Genomic DNA, 23506 nt, shown 5'->3' on the forward strand with positions numbered 1-23506 from the left:
CCATTTACAAGTGGGAAGGTGGAAAATTTACAGAAACTTTTGAAGGAAAAATTGCAGTGTATTATTATGAAAGCAAAATTAACTTTGAGATGCTGTAAAAGGAAAATGTGATCTCAGTGAATTATCATTTTAAATAAGATGTGTCACATAATGTCAATTAAGTAGTTAAGCAGAGGCAGACTTAATACCAGAATGTGAACTAGATATTTGACAGTTTATAACCTTCCACTGTTGACTATAGACAAAAGCAGAACAATAGATTAGTAAATTCTTTCTGATCTGATATTTTGATAGGACTAGAATCTGCTGCCTAAGCCACAAATTCTGTACCTAGCCCTATACAAGATTTTTCAACCCATATGCATATCATGTTTAAAGGCCCTTTTCCAAAAATTACTTTACATAAGTTCAGGCTAAAAATGTACACACTGCATACCAGAAAAGCTGTGATTTTTATTTGAGTACACACATACACACAAATTTGGTGCAGCAATAAATGTGTGCTGGCATGAGGATGGCTCAAAAAATAGAGGTGCACAGATGTACACAAAATGTGTACAACATAAAACAGATGAAAAAGAAACCCCAGCTTTTTCTTACCATAAAATATTCAACATGCACATCCCCCCTACTCAGATACAAAGAGTACATTACTCACAGTCAAAGGACATACACTACATATCAGATATCATGCAACATATCTGAGGTCTGACTTAATTCCAGACTTAGCTTGTGGAGCTAATGTTAAACTGAACGAGAAGATCTGACCAGCAAAATGTTCTATAGAAAATTTTACTTATTGTGACTATAAACCACTTTTTTTATTATGTGACCCTGTGTTAACTGGCACAGATTAAGAAGCATCCAAACAGCTCTCTTAGTTGACCTGAGAGACAATAACAAGCAACTGTTTGCAGACAGTTAAGACAGTAACATGTTCTTCGTTAACATTTTAAAAAAACTGAAGAGTTTGAGATTCTGGCTCTGGCAACTCCTTTTGGGATTTTCATCTTTTAAAGTCATCCTACTAATGCTGTGACGCTTGTCCAGATGGTATTCTACAATATCAATAGAGCTGAAATTTTAACTGGTTACAGTAATACAAACTTGGCTTATTAATATCAAATATGTAAGATAATTGGAGGAAAGGAACAAAACCATGGAAGCTGAAGTACAGTGAAACTAAAATCAGATTAGTTTGCTGCTAACCAGGTCAATATATAGCTTGATTAGGATAAATTTCAGTCATTTTAGGGCTAACGTCATGTAAATAGCCATCTTTCAAATAGCAGCAAAACAAAACCATTAATAAATTGACCAAACAACGTAACCTTCTGACAGAGTATCTGAATTATTAACAATTTGGGAAGGAGAAATTTTAACATGAGCTTTACCTTGTTAAGACAATTAAGATTTAAAACAAAAACACTGCAACAGTTAATCACAGACTATCTACAGAGAAGCAGAAATTACATTTAAAGTATCTGTGATCCATAAGGAAAACTTTAGTCAAACTAGGTGTTGTCAGCATGAGATACAGGAAAAGCTGTGTAGCATTTGAATGCATGAAAAAGACAGGAAATTTTGGAGTAGTGACTTTATTTTCTCACATGTCTGTACTGCTTATAGAACAATTAACTCTCCCACACCAACAATAGCCTTACAAGAAAACAAATTTTTAAAATGGAGAATTTTGAAGAATATTAAAATAAAAACTTCGGCTAAATAACCTCTGTGACTTAAAAAAATTAATTGCAAATATTTTTGGAAAGAGAAAGAAAATGTTAATTTCTGAAAAGCTAACACAATTATATATTCAACTGTCAATACGTATCCCCGGTTTCTAAAACTGTGTCAGAATGTACCTGCTTCCAAGAAGTATCAGTGAAGCAACAACACACAGTGACCGAAGCCACTACTACTACAGAGATAGTAAAAAAGCAAGAGATATTCCTTAAAAGGTTCTTCTTTTAAATAAAAAAGTAAAATCAGCTTAATTTTCCTTCACATAAGGGATAGCACTGAGATCATCAAGATGAGGCAACCGAGTAAAGAAATTTGTAGTCCAGTTCACGTTAAGATATTCTAAGCAAATCATACGAACATAAATGAGTCTTCTTTTGAGCACTTCACCTAAGCACTGTTTAGCATCACTCAATTCTAACACAGGAAAGACTATCTGCAAGTAATGAAGTTGAGAAATAGATGACTTCAGAAATAGAGAACTGCACACGTATGTGCCTATCTTTCATTAATGCAAGATTCAGGGTATAGGAAAAGACAACACTTTTTATAAACTATGCAGGTATATACATATTTCTCACACTTTTCTTTGCACAGTTGGAAAATACTGAACCTATTTTGTGCACAGTTTATGAAAACATGCACTTAAAAAGCCTTCTATTACCCACCTATCCATACCATTGCTAAAATCATTACAGCTTTTTTCTCTTTCATATACATACAACAGTATTATTTTTCCAATCCAGCTTAAGCATGTGATCAAACTCCTTAAGAATTAATACATCAACTGCATTACTTTCATTTGCAGTAACTACAATTCTAGTAACCACAAGCTATTCGGCTACCCTAAAGCACATAAGGCTGCATAATTTACATATTTAACTAATTATTATTGATAGTATACTTTTGTGGAAAGAAGTTATCCACGTCGCTACAAAAGTTAGCTATTAATTCCTTACCCTTTCTCAAATGTCACTTATATCAGCTTTTACAGATACGTACCAACTGTTTTCTGCCGTACTATGCTTCTTGCCTTTTCTGTTCCTGGAGAGCCAGTGGTTGTAGCACTGCGTTGTCTCATTGGTGCTTGTCCAGGCTGATCACGGCTCCAGCCTCTAGAAAAGGACTTATCAACGGAAGATTTTGGGAATTCATGCCCAACTCCTGCAAAAACAGAAGTGCAAATCTACTCACTTCTACTCTGGTATCACCAGATATTTGTAGTTGTGTTTTTTCAAAGAGTTTTAAAGTCGGACAGAATAAGTTATGTTATCAAAGCAAGCATGATTTTAAAAGCTAAACAGCTCATTACTGGTTTTTAAATACATAAACCCACTCAGCCGGCATTAACACTGAGGGATACTCAAACTGTTTCAGAAGTGTTGGTGCTATTAAACTCTTGTGATTTTCTTTTCTGACCAATCAAGTGCAAAACCACAAGAAAACTGGGTTTACAAAGGTTGTGGCCTGATAAAAATGTCTAACTACAGAAACTTTTCCTTTGCTGCTCCTATTAGACAAGACACACAAAATCATACGTTACAGACCATTAATACTGTGGGTTTTTCCCAAATAATTTCGTGATGTTTGAGGAACATGAAATAAAGATGATAAAATATTTTAACACCAAATGCAAAAGCAAAAGAATGGGATGATGGGCTCAGAGAACAAGGCTCTTTGGAAATTCACAAAAAAATACTATGCTAAGATTAAGAAAAGATGGAACAAATTCAGATTTGACATTTCTATTGAAGTAAATAAAGCTTATATGAGGAGCTATCAAAAACAACTGTATGCAAAAAAAAGTAGTGATCTAAAGGATATTTGCAATGTATTTCTTTACCCACATTGAACTCATATAATCCAAAATTATACTTGATAAAAAATTACAATCATTAAAAGGGCATCTTCTTGGAAAGTGAGCCCTAGTACAACATGTTCATTATTATTAGCAAATGAACAGGGCCAAAGAAATTTGGCATAATTTGTACGATATTTATTACTTCCAAAACTGGAGTTAACTCTGCAACTCACATTTAACAACGGAGGCTTTCTCTGGAACTCTATTACTGAAGGCTAACATAAACTCTTCTCATGTGGCTCTGTATGGGTGATACAGATGATTCAAAATGTTTTTTGTATAGTTATTCAAATAACTATACACATTCTTATCTCGTATCTGACTACTATTTTTTTTAACTGCATCTTTTGCAAGAAAATGAAGAAAGCTGTATAGCATAGGAAAACAAAAATGCATGGTCTGGAACAACCTCTCAGGGTCAACTACAGAGAAATGTATTTTTGTCCAGTTGTCACACCCCAGAAGAACAAAACAAAAGTGTGAATAATGCCTTTGCCCAAGGTGAGAAATTTGGAAGCATGTGAAATGTTTTTAGCAAAAAACAGCCTACAGGAACATCCTCTTTAAGAGAGGGAAATGAACATCCGCATCTCACTGACAAACCCTAGGATACTGTAGGAAATACCTTCCCCCAGGTTTGACTGGAGAACCACATCAATTGGAACACAGAGATGAAAAAGTAGACTAAAAATTACACTTTTTTTTCCATCTTTATTACTCACCCTAAATACAATCCTGCCTCTTACTATTAGATCTCAAAGCACTTTTTAAAAGGAGAACTGTATCGTTACCCATGTTTTACAGAAGTGGAAACAAAGACAGAAGTGATTGCTCATGGTCACACGCAGAAAGTCTCTGATCTGGGAGGTTTTGCAACTCTCAATCCAGCACTCTATCCAGGAGGACAGACTTCCTGTCCCTTAACAATTCCAGAACTATACCATTATAAGCAAGTAGTCATCTCCTCTCCCCATATTATGTCCTATAGAGTATTTCCTGCATTGTTTAGGAATCCGTTTAAAAACTGGTACCATTCATAGGGATTATTAAAAGTATCCTTTCTCTTAAACAAGGTCACTTCGACAAAACCTGTCTTCAACATGGCTTAGTGGTGAATTAGAACCCAAGCAAAACTATGTTAATCTTACATTTCATCTTTAAACAATATTCATTGGATTTCAGGATCAATATTCCAATTGTGCTTGCAATAGCCACTTGCTAGCTAGCTAATTTTTTACCAGATGTGTAATCTTTGTTACTTTCAAGAAGTTATGATTGGGACTCAACTATTTAATTGCTTTGATAAAAGGAGAAAGGCATAACCCACTACAGTGTAACATTTTAGGTTAAATTCAACACACCTTTAAGAACTACGTTCCATATGTGCCTAACTATTTGCAGGATTGAATCTTTAAGTGGAGATTTTGTGATGGTTCTAAAAAGCAGCCTTATCTTAAAGAAATTGGGTTATTTCAGGTGATAGAGTTTAATTAGGTGCACTAAAAAGGCTAGACCAAAATTCTTCTGTGCCCAACATCTCATTACCCCAGCTCAAATTCAAACGATGTGTATACAGTGTTGTCTTACCTTTGCCTTTGTGTTTTTTCTGCTTCTGCTCACTTAATTTATCCAACGGCAAGTCACTGAGGTCCAGGCTATACAAGTTTCTAGCTAATACTTTAGTTAGTGTCTCCATTGTCAGTGACCACTCAGTGGCCAGCTCTTCCCAATATGTCAGTGATGACATTACAGACAGCAAGTCATCCCAAAGTTCTCGAGAGATGTACACATTTAGATTCGCTTTGATCCAAGCTACTATAAGAGTCTAAAAGAATAAAGTGAGAAAAGTTGGGTTCCGAACATAAGATGACAACGTTCAAATGTTACTGTTTAAAAAGAAGTTTCTAACTGCCACAGAAATTTCTGTGTAGTCCTGACATTCTTCTCCTCACCAGTACACACAGACTTTTCATGAATTATCAAGTGTTATGCTAACACGGGCTTCTGACTTTGACACAGGAACAACTAGTTTGACTCATGAAAGATCTTTCGGTATCTTACAAGCTTTGCCGAAGAGTTTTGTAATACTGTTCTCAATTAGTTCTCATCACATTCATATCTCCTGTATCCTTTTTTTTTTTCCTACTAAAGAATCTAGAGACTTTACAGATCCTATTTACAGAGAAGCCACCACAACAGCTCTCTACAACTATAAACTTTGAAAGGATCTGCTACAGCTTACTGTAAGGAAGAAAAAAATCAGTTGGTTAAGCATGGATGGCACAGAAGATTTTGTGCTGACTTGAGCTAATTTTGCAATGGAAGCGGGCTAAAACTGCACACAATGCCAGTTATCACAACTCAACTAAAGGACGGGAATTTTTTAATTTCATAGTACCCCAAAAACCATTGTGACGGTGTCATTAAATATAGGACAGAAAGTAACAAATGTAGCCAGTTCTTTAACCCACACCATTCACATTATCTGGGTAACATGATCAATGATTTAAGATGACAAACCAGCCAACAGTGGTTGTTGCATCTAATTGCTTTGTCAAAATTAAGCTGGATTAATTAAAGTGAATTTATGTTTAATTGCCTGGAAAAGAGGTCCTGCAAGTCTTCCAGCTAAAGTGGAGTTTTTCCTTCCTTGATACTGCAAGAAGGTTTGGGGTGGTATTTTCAGCACAGATTCAGTAACCCTGAGCAGCACAAGTAGCATCTGTTCCCTGCAAAACAGTATTAAACTTGGAGTTACCGTTCTGTTATACTTCTGTATATACCAGGATACTTTTAAAGATAATAACCGAGCTTGACTTGCTCAAACACATTCCAAACAGGACATAGCGATTACAGACAGCCTAACTTGGTTCTGGCAAAAGAAATTACTGTCAGAAAATACTGACAGATTGAATGCAAGTCAAGTTAAAATGGAGTAAATCAGCCATTTGAAATCCCCTTGCTACTACTTTCTTACGATGGAGAATAGTGGCAATATACTACCTCATTAGAGACAGCTGTTTAAAGGAGAGGGGGAAATAATAGAAATGAATTTGAAAGTGGGTCCCTTGTACCTGCTACGCACCTTAAGCACTGGAAAGGAACAAAACAGTTAAACAGTACACGGAGCCCTGTACACAATTACAGAACAAGAGCAACCCACATCTGATTATAATAGTTATCCATGCTTATCTGAGGATTTTTGTTTATTTTTAAATAAGGCTGTGAAGCTTCAAATATGTTTTCATATTTAGCACTGACACGAGCAAAACACCCTGGAAAAAAGTCATCAGTAGCTCCTTAATAGTAGTCTGTATATCCTAGCTTACTACTTTTTTCACTGAGGGCTAAGCTGCCTCAAACTAACTAGGTGCATACTACTGGCTTTAACAGAGCAGATAACTTACCACAGGGGAAGAGGTTATCTGTGATGTCAAAGTTCACGTATTTACTGATTTAGAGAAACTGGTTCACATAGTCAATACCACTCTACTGTGTTTACTACCAAGTAAATTTTCACATTTATCTTGTGAACTAATAATCTAAGGATAAAAGCATTAGCATTTTACCATGTCTTCTTGTCCATAGTCACTTGGACTACCATGTGACGGTAGATATTAAGAATGCGTTTACACATATCAGTGTGTTCATCCAACAGAGCTTTAATTTCATTTGCAGGTTCAAGAAAGAATATATTTGAAGAATTTATTATAAAAACCTGTAAGTAGAAAAGAGTGCATGTTACGAGCTTGAAGCACTTTGATCTTTTCATTAATTCAGTTGATAGTAACCAGGAAGAGAAAAATCTATGATTAACAGAAAAGGCTGCATATACACTCAGAAGTATATATTCAAATATGTTAGCTTGATGTGATGATAAAGCAACAATAAGACTGATTTTTTTTCCCCACTTTTTTCTGCAAAACACGCGTGTTTATTTTTGCTCTCATAGACAGATGGTACAACAAACTACTCCATACAATTATTTTAATATGATGGACAAAAATGTCCCAGTAAAGAAGTCCACTGCACAAAAGTTCCACCTGTAAGCCAGCAACTGACTAGTATAATATATGCTAAACTACTTGAAATAGTCCTGGTACACAGTGTGCTTCAGCATGACAAGGCCTGTATTACGTTCTGGGAAACTAAAGCATTCATCCCACTGTGATCAGTAAGGCTTATGAAAGGCTTTAACATGAACCACTTCTCCAAAGTGGTTGACTTCAGTGGACAGTGAATTAGGGCTTTCAGAATGAAAACGATGAAAACAAAGTAGGCAAGGACACTGCAGGAGTTACAGGAGCTACTACTGAAGTGTTGTTATATTTTTTATGTAAGTTTAGGAATTATTTAAATCACGGTGAGCCCTAGATTTCCAATTAATTTTTGTCTTTCTTAATCCACATGTACAGGAAATCATTGGCTCTACAGCTGTAATTTCCCTCTGCTGAGAGCTTTGGATTTTAATAATTAAAAACTATTAGTATGCAGCTTTACATTCACTAGCCTCAACTAATGAACCCACCCTACTCTAAGTGCCTAGAAATAAGTCTATGCAATAATTAAATGGGAAGAAAACTCAGGACATAAGTCTTGGATTCTTGATTCACAGAAAAAGTCAAATGTGGTTCCAGGTTGGGAAACCTCTCAAATTCAGATATGGTATGGGGTTAGAATGATGTCTTGACTCCGTTTTGGCCTAAAAAATATATTTGCTCGTCAAATGAACCTTTGTCTAAAAAACTTCAATATGAAGAATCTCCTAGGCATTCTCAGATGTGTAAACCTTAGTGATACATTGCAAACCAATAAAGCTACTTTACTGTTTCTTTTCTCAGAAACACTTCATAATCTAGTCATTGTATGCAAAGATTATGAAGCTTAAATTATTGTAACATACTTGAATTTAAAAGTTATTTCAGTTACAAAGTTTATTTCTATATATAACTGTACAGCACAATAGGAAACCCTATTCAGGAAATCATTCAAACTGTGGTAAAAATAATGAGTTCTAATCAGCATGGTCATCCATGGTAAAAGTGCACATGGTGGAGTGGCAAATGCACGTCTATTTTATTTTGTTTAGAATCAATTTTCTTCTGGATAAAAGGGTATTACAGAGGCTACAGTCATATACAGACCTATATGTACGTATGTATGTGCGTGCACATATTCTACATAAAATGCACACGTTTTATATGACCTTAAAAGCATATCAAAGACCCTCAAGTTATACACGCTTGATTTTCTATACCCTCAACTTCAGTAAAGCATTTTGCTGAACATTTGAAATTAACACAATTTCTACCCTGCCAAATTTCCTAGAAGCAGTTAGAAAACTTCTGTTAGGGAACTTCAGCAACTCTCCCATTCCTTAAGGACACCACTGAAGTAGAGAGTTGTGGTGTCTGATCAAATTTTTCAAACACTTACGTACTCATCCAATCTGTAATTCAGATAAAGATGAGAAAATATCCCTGTACACCTTATTATTCAGATTAGGAAAACCGCAGGTTCAGATGTTTTGTGTGCAGTGACTAATAGCTTAAAAGAAAAAAGCTTCTAAGCATTTTCATTAAACACTTACTTAGAATAATTTGACGATCTGGCACTCAAACAAGAATTATTTTTTCTGTGATACAATGCAGAGCAGAATGCATGTCCTGATGCAAAATTCAAAGACGTTTTTACTGTGTTATCCAACACTTGTGCATACATTGTCCTACTTCAGGTCAATAAAGATATAGTGAACCACTGTCATTATTCTAACGCTATTTATCATCATACTTTTTAAATCTAAAATAATTTATACAATTCAGAGATGCTTTGAAGGAGCATGGATTTCCCTTGCAGGAGTATTGCACTATATTCCACTCGTTATGTACTGATAACAAGAGTTTTATTATTAGGATGAAAATTAGATCTCAAGTCTATTTCATACCTGCAATATTGACTGCATTCCAGCTCGTACATTTTGCTCTTCAGTATCAATTTCGGACATTTTATGCAAAGTGTCTTCGTAACAGCCATTTCTTGCCCAGTTTGAATTTCTAACATGACTGGAGTTCATTACTTTTTCCTGAAAAATATTTTTTTCTTAAAATCCCATAGATTTGTAGACAGGTATTTTGGTTTTATATTAAAGGAAAAAGGATATAATAGATATTAAATAATGAACAATGGTAGACAGATGTTTAAGATGCATCTTAAAGACACAACTATATTTTAAGAAGTTTGTAACGATTATTTTAAAGTATCTGGATGAAATAACTACTATTTACCTTATCCTTTTATTTGTATATAGTTTTTACACAGCTGAAAGTCGGCATACTGTATAATCCACATCTTGAGAATAGTTCATAAAACTATATGAAATTTTAAATTGAACTAACCATCTACAGATAATGGATCAAATTGGTAGCCCATTCACACACTGTTTAATTACCCTTGATTCTCCCCAACAGATGCTCTAACATCAAATTAAACCACATATAATCTGTCAAGGAGGCCACTTCTGTGTCTACTAGCGCATCCAAAAGATGCACAAATATTAACCAACAATATTTTACCTCTTCTCTTTCTTTTGCTTTCTCTGATGAATTGTGGTCAACAATGTTTTCATCACAATCTACAGTTGTGCACTGCATTATTTCTTCAGGTTCTTTCATAAATAAAGGCTTGTCTTCTTGCTGAATCCACTCCTGATACACCTTTACCACTTTCCTCATGGCAGCTGCTTCACATATCGGCAACAGAAATGCCTGTGAGTAGAAAAAGAAACAAACAAAAAAACAATTACAACACTTGATTTCAAGTTGGGCTCTATAATGTACAGGTTCTAAGGGATAAGGGGGAAAAAACAATACAGCCACTGTAGGTTCTTAAATAAATTACTCACTGCCAAAGAGAGAGATATGAGAATCCGTACAGGCATGTCTACTCGACACCTAGCCTGCTGAAATTAAGGCCCAAACACTCATCAAAAGTATGCGAAACGAATGAGCAGAAGTTTCTATTACAACATCTTCCATTCAGAGGACTTGGAAGAGTAGAGTTAAACCAGTTCTAAATGACTAACAGAAATTCAAGTGACATACGTTACTGGTAGGCATGTATCTTATTTTTAGCTAAATGAGATTTTACAAAACAGTATCCTTAAAACAAATTACTCCCTGAAAAGACTTCAGAATTATTGTTTCAAAAAATCGTGCGTTTGAGTCAGTGTGACAGCTGATTAGTGCCCTCTTCAGGAGGTTTTCTGTATCTGCTGTGCTGGTAACAACTAGTCACAGATCAGAAACTCTTAACATTAGTCAGGTTTTAACTAACTATAAATACGTTTACTGAAGACCATGATGCCCTAATTGTATTAAAAAAAGAACAGATAAACTACGCTAAGACATAGTTTTATGGAGTCCATGGTGTGAATGTTGAAAACTCATTGCCCACGTCTTTAAGGAATGCCCACTTGACACAAGTGGTATGTCTCTCTGGAAATGGACATTTCATACCAGTACCTCACTAAAAAGAATTTTGCCGTGTATTACAGAATTCAACTGACAAGTTCATCAGTCACACACTGTCACTCATCAAGTCTAACAGTCTTCCGAAAGCCCATAAACATTTTTTGTACCCTGGAGTCTAAAATGCATAAAACTTTTTTTCTACAGACAATCTTCCCACTATTCAGTACAACTGAAACCTCCTCCTGGCTGGAATAACTTAGCCCTAATGTTTTAGAGACATTACAAACATCTGGCGTATTAGAAATGAACTTACACGGAAAACTTCTGGCTAAACAATGACTTAAATGAGATCTCATAACCACACATGAAATCCAAATAATCTACGTAACTCACGGAGTGCCTTGTGAAAAGAACAAAGAAAATTGCCTTCGCTGCCCCCTTCATTGAGGGGGGCAGTTTCTAAATTGACCATCAATAATTTAGACTCTGCATTCAATGCCTCAGACTCTGTACGCCCTTGAGCGGCAGCTGAATTTGGGTAACTCTTATCTCCTTCAGTAATGTGACCAAGCTCTTCAACACACTGGATGTGGATAAGCTTCTGACATTTATTTGCCTCATTCGAAAATATCCATTTCATCCAGATATAATGGACTTATAAAATGTTTAGTTTTCTGCTGTTTAAAGCAATTAGTGTCATGCATTTCAATTGAAACTTAGTATATTTTTCCTCACTAGTATTCAGAAAAACCTCTTTCATTTTTTGATCTATAGCATGGGGCATAAAGAAAGTCTATCTTGTTCTGTTCTCCCACATTGAACTCGGTTATGTATTTTGACATTATAAATAACGACTCCATATTCTGGCATATGTTCTCAGTTTAAATTTGTTTAATAGTTTCCAGTTGAGAAACACTATTTTGAGTATGCTCAGCTAACATTTCTGGTTGCAGTAAAGTCAGAAGCAGAAGCTGTTACCTTCTATAGCCATCTGTCCCACTCTTCTCACGAACACTATCAAGGTAAGGACATTCGATTGCTCCTAAAGCAGCTCCTTAACAGCTGCAGACTCCCACAGGAGGCTTATTTTAATATGTTTGGTTGTGAGCTCCAATAGCTATGGGGTTGATGTATGAAAAGATCAAACATTCCTGTCTATGGGGAACTGTAAAGTCCAAGTTAAATGTTGTCGAACTGGTTATTAAAGAAATAAAATTAGAAAAATCAGGAACCAGGGATATACTACACAGAAAATATTTCAGAATATTAACTTTACAATTCTTAAACCTTAAAGGCAAGATGATGACAGAAAAAAACTGTAGATTTATATAATGTTCTGCTTAGCAAATGCTCTTGAAAGAAAACCATGACATAATGATCATTTACAATATAATAATCAAGATTCTTGCATTCTAAAGAGGGTTCTTTACCTGTCGAAAAATCTCAGTTAAAAAATTAACATTGCTTCTTTTAGAAGAAAAGACTTTCCGGACAATTTCAATATCGGTTAAATGTTCTTCATCAATACTGCAGAGGCTGGAAGAACTTGGTTCTCTCTCTGTTAAAGTACTTGTATTAGAATGAGATTGTTCTGGCTCTGCATTTCTATCCTGCTTATCAGTACTGTCATTTTTGCTGTCCTCCCTTGAAGCCATGCTAGCAGCTGCTCTCTGAAACAAAAATTAAAGAATATCTCATAGCTCATTTTTAGTACAACAACTGAACAGTACAATTTAAGTTATACAACAGTATAATTTAAAACAGTACAAAGAATTCGGGGAAAAAAACCAAAGGTAGGATTCACTGCTTTTCAAGGCTTCTTATGTCTATTTGATTAAAAACAAAATAGCAGAATTTGAAAAAAAAAAAAAAAGCATCGCAAGTCCTTCTAAAGCAAATTCATAAGCAGAAAATTTGTTTAGAAATTCCTTTTTTAAATACTTCATTAGTTATAATTATCAGAGGAGTGCACACTGCTGACATAATTAAGACAGAAACATGAAAAAGAACACTTTTTTTTATGTTTGGTTTTACCTGAATATTCTTTGGCACATTTTCACCTTCCATCCCAGGAATATGAGGTCCTGTATGAGGTTTTGGCTCAAGCCAGAAAGACACCAACCATCGAATGACAATAACACGAGCCTTAATAAAAGGTTCCTTTGTGCAATATATTGCCTCATTGGTTTCAGCATCTTTCTTAACCATTACATAGTGTGGCTTTGGTCTCATTTGTGGTATATCTGTAAGGAAACACGTTGTCTTAAAAATATGTGCAGAGAAAAAGCTCTATATAAGAAAGAAATCCTAAAACCATAACCAATACATGTGAACTTTCAGAGGTGCTGTTTTTTCATATTCGCTGTTGCACAACTCATCCCAAGATGTGCCAAAACGGACATAATAGAGAAAATTTCAAGACTAGACTATAAGACATCAAAAGGCTGTAATTTTCTCCTGGAGGGAGACAATACTGTTGGTCCAACAGACAGTAACTTGTTTCTGCTGTGCAAAACCTTTAATTTTTTTATCTGAAAGTGATTTCTATAGCCTTATATCCTTGCTTGCATTTTTTTTCTAAATAAGTAAACACATTTCTTTTCATTGTTTTCAGCTTTTTTTAAGCTACTTGCTGTACTCAATGTTTAAAGATAAACTTCAGCAAACTCACTACTTCATGCTTTCATTGAAAACTACGAAGGAGTTTTAAGTAGCAAAATAACTGTTAACTAGACTAGAATATGGCCTATACAAGAAAACTACTTTCATATAGAAGTAAGATATTATCAAATTTCTTAATTTTTAAGTAGTGCTTATAGTTAAGTTTCTAAGCAACAATTTATGTAACTCATACCATTTTACAGCCTTTTAAGAGTCCTATATGTCGCTTACTCCCTACTACCAAACCTACTGGGAAAAGCAGATGCAGTTCAGATGCAAGGGATCACCACATTTCCTCATGCATCCCTAGAAATATCTCTACGTTGGTCTGCAGCAATCCACAACAAAGCAATATAATTAGCGATAAGGGTCATCAGTTCTTTACTGATACAGATCCCAACACATAATCATGGCTACAATGGGAGAGCTTGAATTCCAAACTGTATTCTAACAGCAGCTGCAATAAACACAGCCTGTTCTGGCCCTGCAATAGGTGAAAGATGAATAGAACAGAGAAAACTGCCCCAAAGCCACATGAGTTTCACAGCTTCATCTAATGCCACATCTGCACTAGCTAATTTTCTTGCACTTCGCTGCCAGAGCAAGGGCACGTGGATCTTCCTATGACTTAGCTGAAAGATGATTCTGTGGCAATGGCTTCTGTACTAGCTTGCAGGGAATGTAATGAATGATGCCCAGCAGCATGCCAACTGGCAGGAACTGTGGTTATTTGGGGTCTATAACCTACAATTCCATTTTCTCCATCCCATGTTCTACACAACGGTTCAGAGCTGTTTTGCCCTTCTGGTTCTCTACTGTGCTAGTGACAAAGATACTGACAGTGTCATCAGTATTCCTGAATCTGCTTCAGAAAAAAAGGACAGTCCTTAATAACCCAACATGGATGGAATTGACATGTGCGGTAAAAAAACTTACAAAGACTGGGGGGGGGGGGGGGACACAGTTTTTAAATTGTGCATAATGCACGTTTCTGCAGTGACAAGTATCAACAGCCCAGTTCAACTCCAGCCATGTATCAGTCAACTCAACACTGCAAAATGTCATTTCTGGGTTTCACAACCCAAGACAGGGTGTAGAACAGTTCTGCAATACCAATCATCAATCTGAAGCAGCTACGAAACCTTCAGGTACAAATGACATTTCTCTGGGAGTGGTGTCCCAACTCTATTCCTAGTTCTAGAAGGGCAAGTATGAGATCTGCTCTGATACAAAGAGTAGATGAAAATTTGTCCGAGGACTGATTATGGCATGTGCTGTCAGAACACACCCTGCTGCTGGTGTTTCAGTATCACGATTTTAATCTGGTGACAGCACACCAAAAAAAACCCTCAAAAAACCAACAAAAACCAAAAAGGAGGCATGGAAAATAATGATGGTCCGATCCAGATATGGAGAGTGACAGATTGGACAGAGATGATATTTCAGCACTGCCTTGACTCTTCTATGGCTTGCAGTACATGAGTAAGAGATACGTTCCATGGTTTTACAGGCCCAGAAGGCAGTTCAAAGATACTAATGGTGGGAGTCAAAGAAGATGCAAAGTAGTCATGCTGAAGAATATAAAGTTGTTCCCTGACTATATCTTCCTAATGCAAGGTCAAGAGTTGTTTTAAGGGATCCAGCATAACTTCCAAGAGGTTATGGTATCATAATCCAGAAGGAACAAATCTGGATAGCAGCGAAGAAATAATCAGCTACTATCTAGGCAATTAACTTACGACAGCCATATATACTTTTAGGCATTTGAAGTGAATACAGCCTACCTGCCAGACTGCTGTAAAGGTCTCCTTGTTAACATTACAAATACACGACACAACATCCAGCACCAGCACTGAGTGATATCCAAGCTGGTATATCTCAGTGTCATTTCAACAGTCACATACAAAAGTAGTGATAAACTCATCACGATGCTGCTAAACTGAGGAATGTTTCCAGAACAGACTTTGAAGTTACATCCACTATTTTTAATGGAAGCATTATTTTTAGAGGAAAAAAACTACATGACTCTTGCATACCATCCACCTAAGTAAGTAACAAATGCACAGAATACTTTTTAAAAAGCTTACAGAGAGTTTATTTACTACAAATAAAAAACAGTACATTGTTTTCATTCTGTGGAAAGCGGCAGGCTAGTAAGAAAATTAAAAATTAATATATCTTAAACAGAAGCATGTATAACAGCAGCACAATCAGTGAAAAAAGGAAGCAAATGCCTGGTAGCGCAGTATTTAAAGATGCAAAAATCAGTTCTCTCTGGTATCTATTAGCATTCAGCAGGGTGTGAAGGCTGCTACTGGCAGTATTTTCAAAAGAACAAGACATCCAGTAGACATGCAGTAAACATGTCTTTGCAGTACACGGTCTCCTTCTGCAGTTTCACAACATCCTCTCAGAACATCCTCTCCCTCTATTTCCTCTCAACTGTATTATGTGCTGCAGCTGCTTCTCAAATGTATCCTCCTTCAGTCATTTCTTGTATTTTCACATTTCTGTCCATCTTGGAAGTAGGTGTCAAGGCTCCAGATGAGGACACTGACATAAAACCAAAGCAAAACAGGACCTTATTAGATTGACTTAAATAGCACAAGAGGAAATATTCCCTTCCCCCAACCTTCCATTTTTCCTTTCTGTTTTGGGCTTTTCCCACCCCCCACCCTTCCCCCTCTGGGAACTTGATGTGAGCTGGTGCCAAAAAGGGCAGGAAGCTGTAGGTGGTGGAAGACATACATAGGGTAGAAAATGAAAAGGCTAGCAAAACCACAGTTATAATGGTGGACACTTGTAGTTTTGACCACGTTTACTTTCTAAGGCAATGAAGGGTTCAAAGGGAATGAAGAGCGGCAGAGAGCTGTAGGACAGCCCACTTTATTGTCTCCCTGTAAATGAAGGAGCCCCTCTAAACGGCTTGGAAATGGCACAGAAAGGCACATTACTATGATGGAAGAAACAATGCCCCTGGAATCTTACTGCCAGATCTGTAGTTCTTTCTAAACAGTTTCTAAAGACTATCTTACAGATTCTAAACAGATGTTAAAAGACATTCAAAACAAAACGAACAGGAAAACCCCCCAAAAAACAATCTTATGGGCTCTTCTAAGCCTGTAATATTCAAGGCAGAATTTGGAGGAGGCACAATACTAACTTCTTGTAACTGGAACACTTGGTGCTTGTTACTGTAACCAATATACTTATCTGAAAATCTGCCCTAACAGAAAGAAAAAAAAAAAACCAAACCAAAAACTCAATCCAATATACTATCTCCAGTAAAGCCCTGTATCAATGCTTACTAGAACTGCTGTTTTGATTTGTATCTCATGACTTCTCCTAAATTAAACATTACACCAGTAGCATAAGAACTGTTTTTAGTAGCAGGCTCAGTGCCCAAGTCCACCCTGTTTTCTGCCCAAATACTGTCAATTTTATTCAGAACAGGCACAGGATTGTTTTCAAATAGGGTGGGAAGATGCATGCCAGAGAACTACTTCTTAGAGGAGAAAAGACTATTCTACTTACCAATGTTTCTGCTGCTTTCATTGCTGTATTATTCCCAAAATCCTCATCATTGTTGCTGACTGCACAGTTTAAGGCACTGACAGTAGTTTTGGAGATCTGTGCACATTTCTTCTTGTTCCCCATTGTCCTCTTCTTTACTAAGGCCTTGGAAGTTTCTTGTTTACGGTTCACAGAAAAAGAGAGGACTACAGTAAGACTTCTGTGGAAGACTCAACCAAGATCTTCATAGAAAAAGAAAATATCGTTTCCACATTTCTTGTTCGAGGATGTCAAGCAGCAGTAGGTTTGCTTTCTCAGCATTGCTTACCATCCCTCTTATAGCCATTTTGTCACTGAACCTCTTCAGTATCTTCACACAACTCTTGTTCTACTGTTGGTTATGGCTGGATTTATACTGTTTCTTCTCTCCTAGATGAGAAGGTCCACTGTTTGTCTTTCCCAGGAGAACATGGTTTTGAAACATCCATCTCTGAAGAAAGCCACAATCCAAATACATGTACATGGACTGGCAGAAACTAAGACCCTTTCAACAAACTTTCCTAACGGCTTGATTTTAGAATATGAAATTGTGTCTGGAGATCGCTACTAATACTTCTGAAATGCTGCATCAACAGGTAAGAGGAGCAGTGAGGTGTCCGTACTATTCAAGTAATGAAATGGCAGCTTAAAGCTTGTGTACATGGTATTGCTTTGCAAACAAGAGTCTTGAACTCTGTTGGCTTACAACCAAGATGTGCATGGGTGCATGCAAACCTGAGCTAGCAAAATCAAGATTTGCAAATGATGTTCTAGTTTAGAATGAAAACATCTGAGCAAACTCTAGTTAGGTTTGCTTAGCAAACACCTACAATTCCGCTCTCTATATGGAAAGATATATTCTAGCACCATCAACTTTAAAGACTGCGTTAAACCCTACCTTCCTCTATTACAAGCTCTCGACAAAATACAGTTGACACAAAAACATAACTACCTTTGCCCTGTCCGAACTACGAGCAAGCACTGTATGATCCAAACACTATGATTCTGTACAGATAAAGCCAACATCCCCCAAAGAACAGCACACTAACACCTTTTATCTCAGCAGCAGTAGTTTCTCTTCAGAGCACAACTTAAATCAACAACAGAAGTCGCATTAAAGAACTGTTTTACAAGAACATTTAATTTACCTGAATCACGTTAATATAGCAAGACTGACTCTTAATGAAAGGGTCAGGTGCCTCCACAAACAGAGAACTGAAAACAACGAACAGGAACCATAACATGTTCTTTGCTAAGAAATACTTTTCGAGAATGTTCTTTATGGGCAACATGACTCAAGCAAAAAAACTACTTTGCTATACTCTCTATTAGAGAAAATGTAATGATTTTATCAGCTGTGCTAACACTTACCAAGTATAGGGTTATACAAGCTGGTCTCCTTACAGATGTTTGGGAAAATAGAAGGTAAGTAGTATTTCTTAAAATTTGAGAATAAAAATGAAAATCCCTTTTCCTGGTTTTCCTTGTTCTTCCATTCTAAACTCTTAACCTTAAAAAAAGAAGTTGGATAAAGTAAACATCTAGAAGTAGAAGAGAAAGATGACTGATGAAATGGCTTCTTTGTAAGTTATTTCTTTGGAACAAAATCATATGCATTTTAATAAACACTTTTAGAAAGATGGAACAGAAACTAGCTAGGAAATGCCAATAAAACAAAAGACTGTTCTCTTCCAAAACGCTGCTTCAAAATGAACTTGAACACATCAAATACTGAAACCAACAGAAATACATCTGCATTAATGGTCATCTTGCCAAGTCAGGGAGTAAACCCAAATTGATTGTTTTTAATAAAACTGGTTTTATATTTCAAAATGTTTTATAAGAAAAGGACAATTACCCATGCTATTCTGAACATTTGTTTGACAATTTCTTTTAACACATTTCAACTAACAAGTGTCCATATATTCATTATAATAGGTACTTGGATTCATTTGTGCAGTTGGCAATATGAAACTAACAAATCTGTCAACCACAAGCAGCAGAAGATACAACTTTGAAGTTGAGTTACACAAATCTACTTTCACAGATCATGAATATATAATTCAATATAATTCAATAGAATGGGTGACTAATACGTAGAAATTAGTGACAAAGTCCTTTAGCAGAACTTAATATCGAAGAAGTAACTATTCAGCTTGAAATTATCAGTGCCTCAAGAGACTTCACAAAAGACTTTAGCATTCACATAGTGAACAAGTTCTAATGACACCTGTCTCAATGACTTATCTAAATTTAAATATAATCCTACCAATTTATTACAGCGAGGGCAGTTGTCTTCAAGAATGTAAGGGGTATTTCTATTCAAAGTGAAGAGTCATCATTAAGCTTACTCTACAAATTACAAGTATGATGACCGCTATTCAAACTGGGAGATGCTGGAAGCAACAAAATGAGGTTGCAAATTATTCCAGCACTGCAAGTTCACAGAGTAAGATAGATAAAGAGAAGCCATGAAATGTTTCAGTTTAACATTGGCCATATTTGTGCACTGTCCATCTTCTCTAACACAACCTGCAAAAGTGTGAAGAAAAACTTAGGGATAGATACCCAACTGGGTTCTGCTGCACAAGTCTGACCCAGAAGGCAGAACCCTGGAATATCTACAGCATGTCACGCAGACAAGCAGTTTGCTGGGCATATGACAGCAAAGCAGGCTCAGAAGCAGCATGTGCTAACTGGCCAGCAAATTAATTACATGAAATATAATAGCTAGGCCACGGTTTTTGATAGGAGCTCTTGCCATGCCCTGTCCTAGACATTTGAAGTACTGGCTGAGATCACGGAAGTGTCAAAGTACGAAGGGAAGGACATAGCGTGCGCCTGAGTTGCACACCATGGACTAGATATTCTTCATTTTCTGTGCACACTTCAGCTCCGTAATCTGCCTTGTAGGTAGCTTGGGATCTGCAAGATCTTTTTACCCAGTGTTCACATAGCAATGCCACTAAGCGAGTGTAATCTCAGCAGCGCAGTTACTTTCAAGCAGAACCTAACTCATAAGCTTTGTCAGATCTGAAGTATTCCAAATATGTACGTTTCCCATTGCTTCTCTTTTGAAGAGGTTCACTTGCTCAGCTGTAGCAGTAATCCCAAATTTTCTCTGTGCAGTGTACTGTATTACACCTGAGCTTACAAGTCTCCTAAAACTAAAGTCCCAGAAAGTACAGTTAAGATACCAACAGGAGTCATGGCACCATCCCTGCAAGACCTGGATAGTAAATATCTTGTTGATCAGGAAAAAAAAAAAAAAAACAAAAAAAAACAACCAAAAACACCACAAACCACAACCAACCAAACAAAACCCCACAAGCTCTTGCTTGAAAGCCATCATCTCTGTGTCACACTCTAAACACCTTGGCGCATTTCTGCTGACCAGGGCTTTCCAGTAGCTCAGAGTGTTTCCATTAAAGAATGGAGAGGCTGTATGGTTAGTCTACTGTCACAGCAGAAATTCCAGAAAGAGAGCTGGAGGAAAAATATGACCCTAAGCACAGACACTGGCAGTCCCAGTCTTACAAATGATTGAGTCTGACATCCTGTTTCTGTTTGGTTTTGTCAGCTAGCCCAAGTACAAACCTAGGAAAAAGGCCAGCAAAAGTCTGGGACTCATTAAAAGCCCGTATCACAAAACTCCAGTGCTTTCAGTTAGAAGTTTCCCCTTAGTTTGAAAAGCAAAGCCCCTGACCACCACAAAATCCACGTAAGAGTGAGCCCAGTTGATCCTTCCACTGGTTGAAGGCAACAGGGCAGGGAGGGGTAGGTGAAAATGGGAAGGGAGCTGGAATCAGCATTGCTGGAAGTGACTGACAAGTCTTGTTTTTCTTGCTGCAGTCTGATGCAAGACCCTGTGGTAACAGACCTATGAATCTTCACACAGAAGACAAGTGAAGATTTTCTAGGAGAAATTGCGTTTTACAAAGGACACTTGAGGGAGGGGCAAGGAGAAGGAATGTTTGAAACATTTTTATATACATTTGCAGTGCTACTAGTAAATGTCTTCTTGTAATGGACAAACAGGTATTAGTTGTTTCATATTTGTTTGCTTGAAAACTATAGAACATACCTGAATTACTATGTATTTCAAAAGTGCTTCTAAGAAATAGCTTGTTAAATCTTCTTGTCCTTTATCTCCTGATTGTGGAGGAACGAGTGGAGTGATTTCCTCTATAGTCACTTGAGCTATTTAAAAAAAAAGAAAAAAAGAAGCACATCTAACATTGAGACCATTTCTTCTCATGCATAAACATCTACCAAGTTATGAAAGTAGAAATGTACTGGGGTAAGCAGAGACAGTTACAGGCTAAACAATCCACCCATAGATCAATGAAAATCTGGAAATTTTATCTAATAAACCACCATAGAACTAATTTCTTACATATATAAAAACACAGCAGATAATAGCTAAGTTCTCCCTATGCACCTTGGGAATCTACCTGCCAAGACCCAATTTTTCCAAAAGACGTAATACATTTCTTTTGAAATTTATGAAAACAATAGTGTAACATTTGTGTTGCACAAATGCCAAGTCTTTATTTACATCTGTCACCATTTTCTTCAATTAGCAGTTGATCAGTTACATTTGTGTTAAGTTTTACTAGCTCTATCCTTCCTTTGCCTCTACAGTGAGGCTACCTCAGAGTTTATTCTTCTCTTGTTCCTATAGTTAGATGTTCACATTTCACTCTTTGCACTCCGCATTTCTATGCTGCCTGCATCCCTTTAGATTTGTTCCTCCTTTCCTTCTGTAGAGATATAACACAAGATAACTCCAAAACAGGGCTTAAAGTATGCAGCAAACTTTTATCTGCAGAGCTACCCTGCCACGAAATTCGTCTGCTAAGTTTCAGTAAATTTAATTACCAGTCAAGAAGACGCTGCTTGCTTCTACAAGCAATGCTTTTGTCACCTCTAAAACATTGGATGGAGGTGGAAAAAAGGCAATAGCGCTTAATGTTCAGAGAAAAAGCGGTTAGCTTCTTATTCACATTTATGTGAATGAACAGTTTGCACTTACAACCCCATCCAATTGCAATTCATTAATAAATGAGCTTAAAATCCTACTAACGGGAATAAATTGAGTTAGGAGGCCAGAGACTCCCCAAAGTAACCAGTATCTGATACTTACTGCTAGAGTGAACAGTCAAAGGAAAAACTGTCATAAGAATCATCTTCAGAGAAAAATCATCCTCACTCTATTGTTTAGAGTCAAGATAACAATCTTCACATTTAGAAAAAAAAAAAATCTAGAAAGTATAAAAAGCTTATCTCAGAATGCTCAAGCCTTTCCACTGATGCAGACTTTCCTGACCTCAGGTTTTGCAGTTTAAAAGGTCCAATTCTTTTGGAAGATTCCGAGCCACAAGAATACCACAGCTTTAATAGCCTGGTCATACAGACACGGCAGGAAGATCAACCATTTGGCTTTACGCATTGCCCTAACAACCACTCATTCCCTTGAAGGCCATGCCAGAAACTGCTTGGCGTAGTTTGCTCTGTAGAGCATGGCCAAAGCCAGTGCAAATGTTCAATACAAGCAGAATCCGCCTGTGCAAGTTTGCAGTAGATGCAGCATCTGCTTGCAATTCTTAAGAAAAACTACATAAAATTGGCCAGTTTATTTTCACCCGCTACGTGTTAAGCTACTATAGCCATACTTTTAAAAACAAAACAAAACAAAAAACAACCCACTCTGAAAAACAACAAAAAGACAGTTACTATTGGAAGACGACCTGTTAAACTGCCAAGAAACTCATTAACAGCTCCATAATCTCCCTGGGTACATATGTATGCTAGTTCTTTGTTACTTCAACTTGCCTTTTCTGTGCTGAGAATTGAATTACGTAGAGAATTGAGTAATATTACCAAATTACTTACTTTCTTGAACATTAAGTGGAGGATTAATGAGATTATCTAGTGTTCGGGGGCCATATTCAGACTGTGGTGATGAAAATCCGGGAATCAAGCAAGAAAACATCCATAATTGTTCTTTACTACAGTTATTTTGAAGTGCTTGCAGCCACAAAAGAAAGAGACGCACGCCCTCTCGCCGTATCTTAAAGGAAAAAAAATGGAACAAGTTAACTTGTCCCAGAACATACAAAAGCATTTCCATGTGTCCTGGAGGGTGAAGGAGAAGGGGAGTGGTAGAAAAGATGAGAACAGACAGACAGTATGACCACCAGCCATCAGCAGAGCCGAG

General features: G+C 36.7%; 1 protein-coding gene across 1 annotated transcript in view; it reads right to left on the minus strand.

Annotated features, from left to right (window-relative positions):
- RALGAPA1 (Ral GTPase activating protein, alpha subunit 1 (catalytic)) overlaps positions 1–23506 on the minus strand; it is a 125015-nt gene that overhangs the window by 94751 nt on the left and 6758 nt on the right. The window contains exons 5-15 of the mRNA XM_009319372.1: positions 23182–23359; positions 21371–21486; positions 18658–18796; positions 13108–13316; positions 12504–12743; positions 10177–10368; positions 9549–9686; positions 7174–7322; positions 6204–6333; positions 5192–5429; positions 2746–2907 (exon numbers count right to left, since the gene is read on the minus strand). Of these exons, the coding sequence (XP_009317647.1) occupies positions 2746–2907; positions 5192–5429; positions 6204–6333; positions 7174–7322; positions 9549–9686; positions 10177–10368; positions 12504–12743; positions 13108–13316; positions 18658–18796; positions 21371–21486; positions 23182–23281 (1813 nt within the window). The 5' untranslated portion in view covers positions 23282–23359. The remainder of the gene's footprint in view (positions 1–2745; positions 2908–5191; positions 5430–6203; positions 6334–7173; positions 7323–9548; positions 9687–10176; positions 10369–12503; positions 12744–13107; positions 13317–18657; positions 18797–21370; positions 21487–23181; positions 23360–23506) is intronic.

The sequence above is a fragment of the Pygoscelis adeliae genome, unplaced genomic scaffold (genome assembly GCF_000699105.1).
Source record: "Pygoscelis adeliae isolate BGI_AS28 unplaced genomic scaffold, ASM69910v1 Scaffold71, whole genome shotgun sequence".
NCBI classification, from domain to species: Eukaryota; Metazoa; Chordata; class Aves; order Sphenisciformes; family Spheniscidae; genus Pygoscelis; species Pygoscelis adeliae.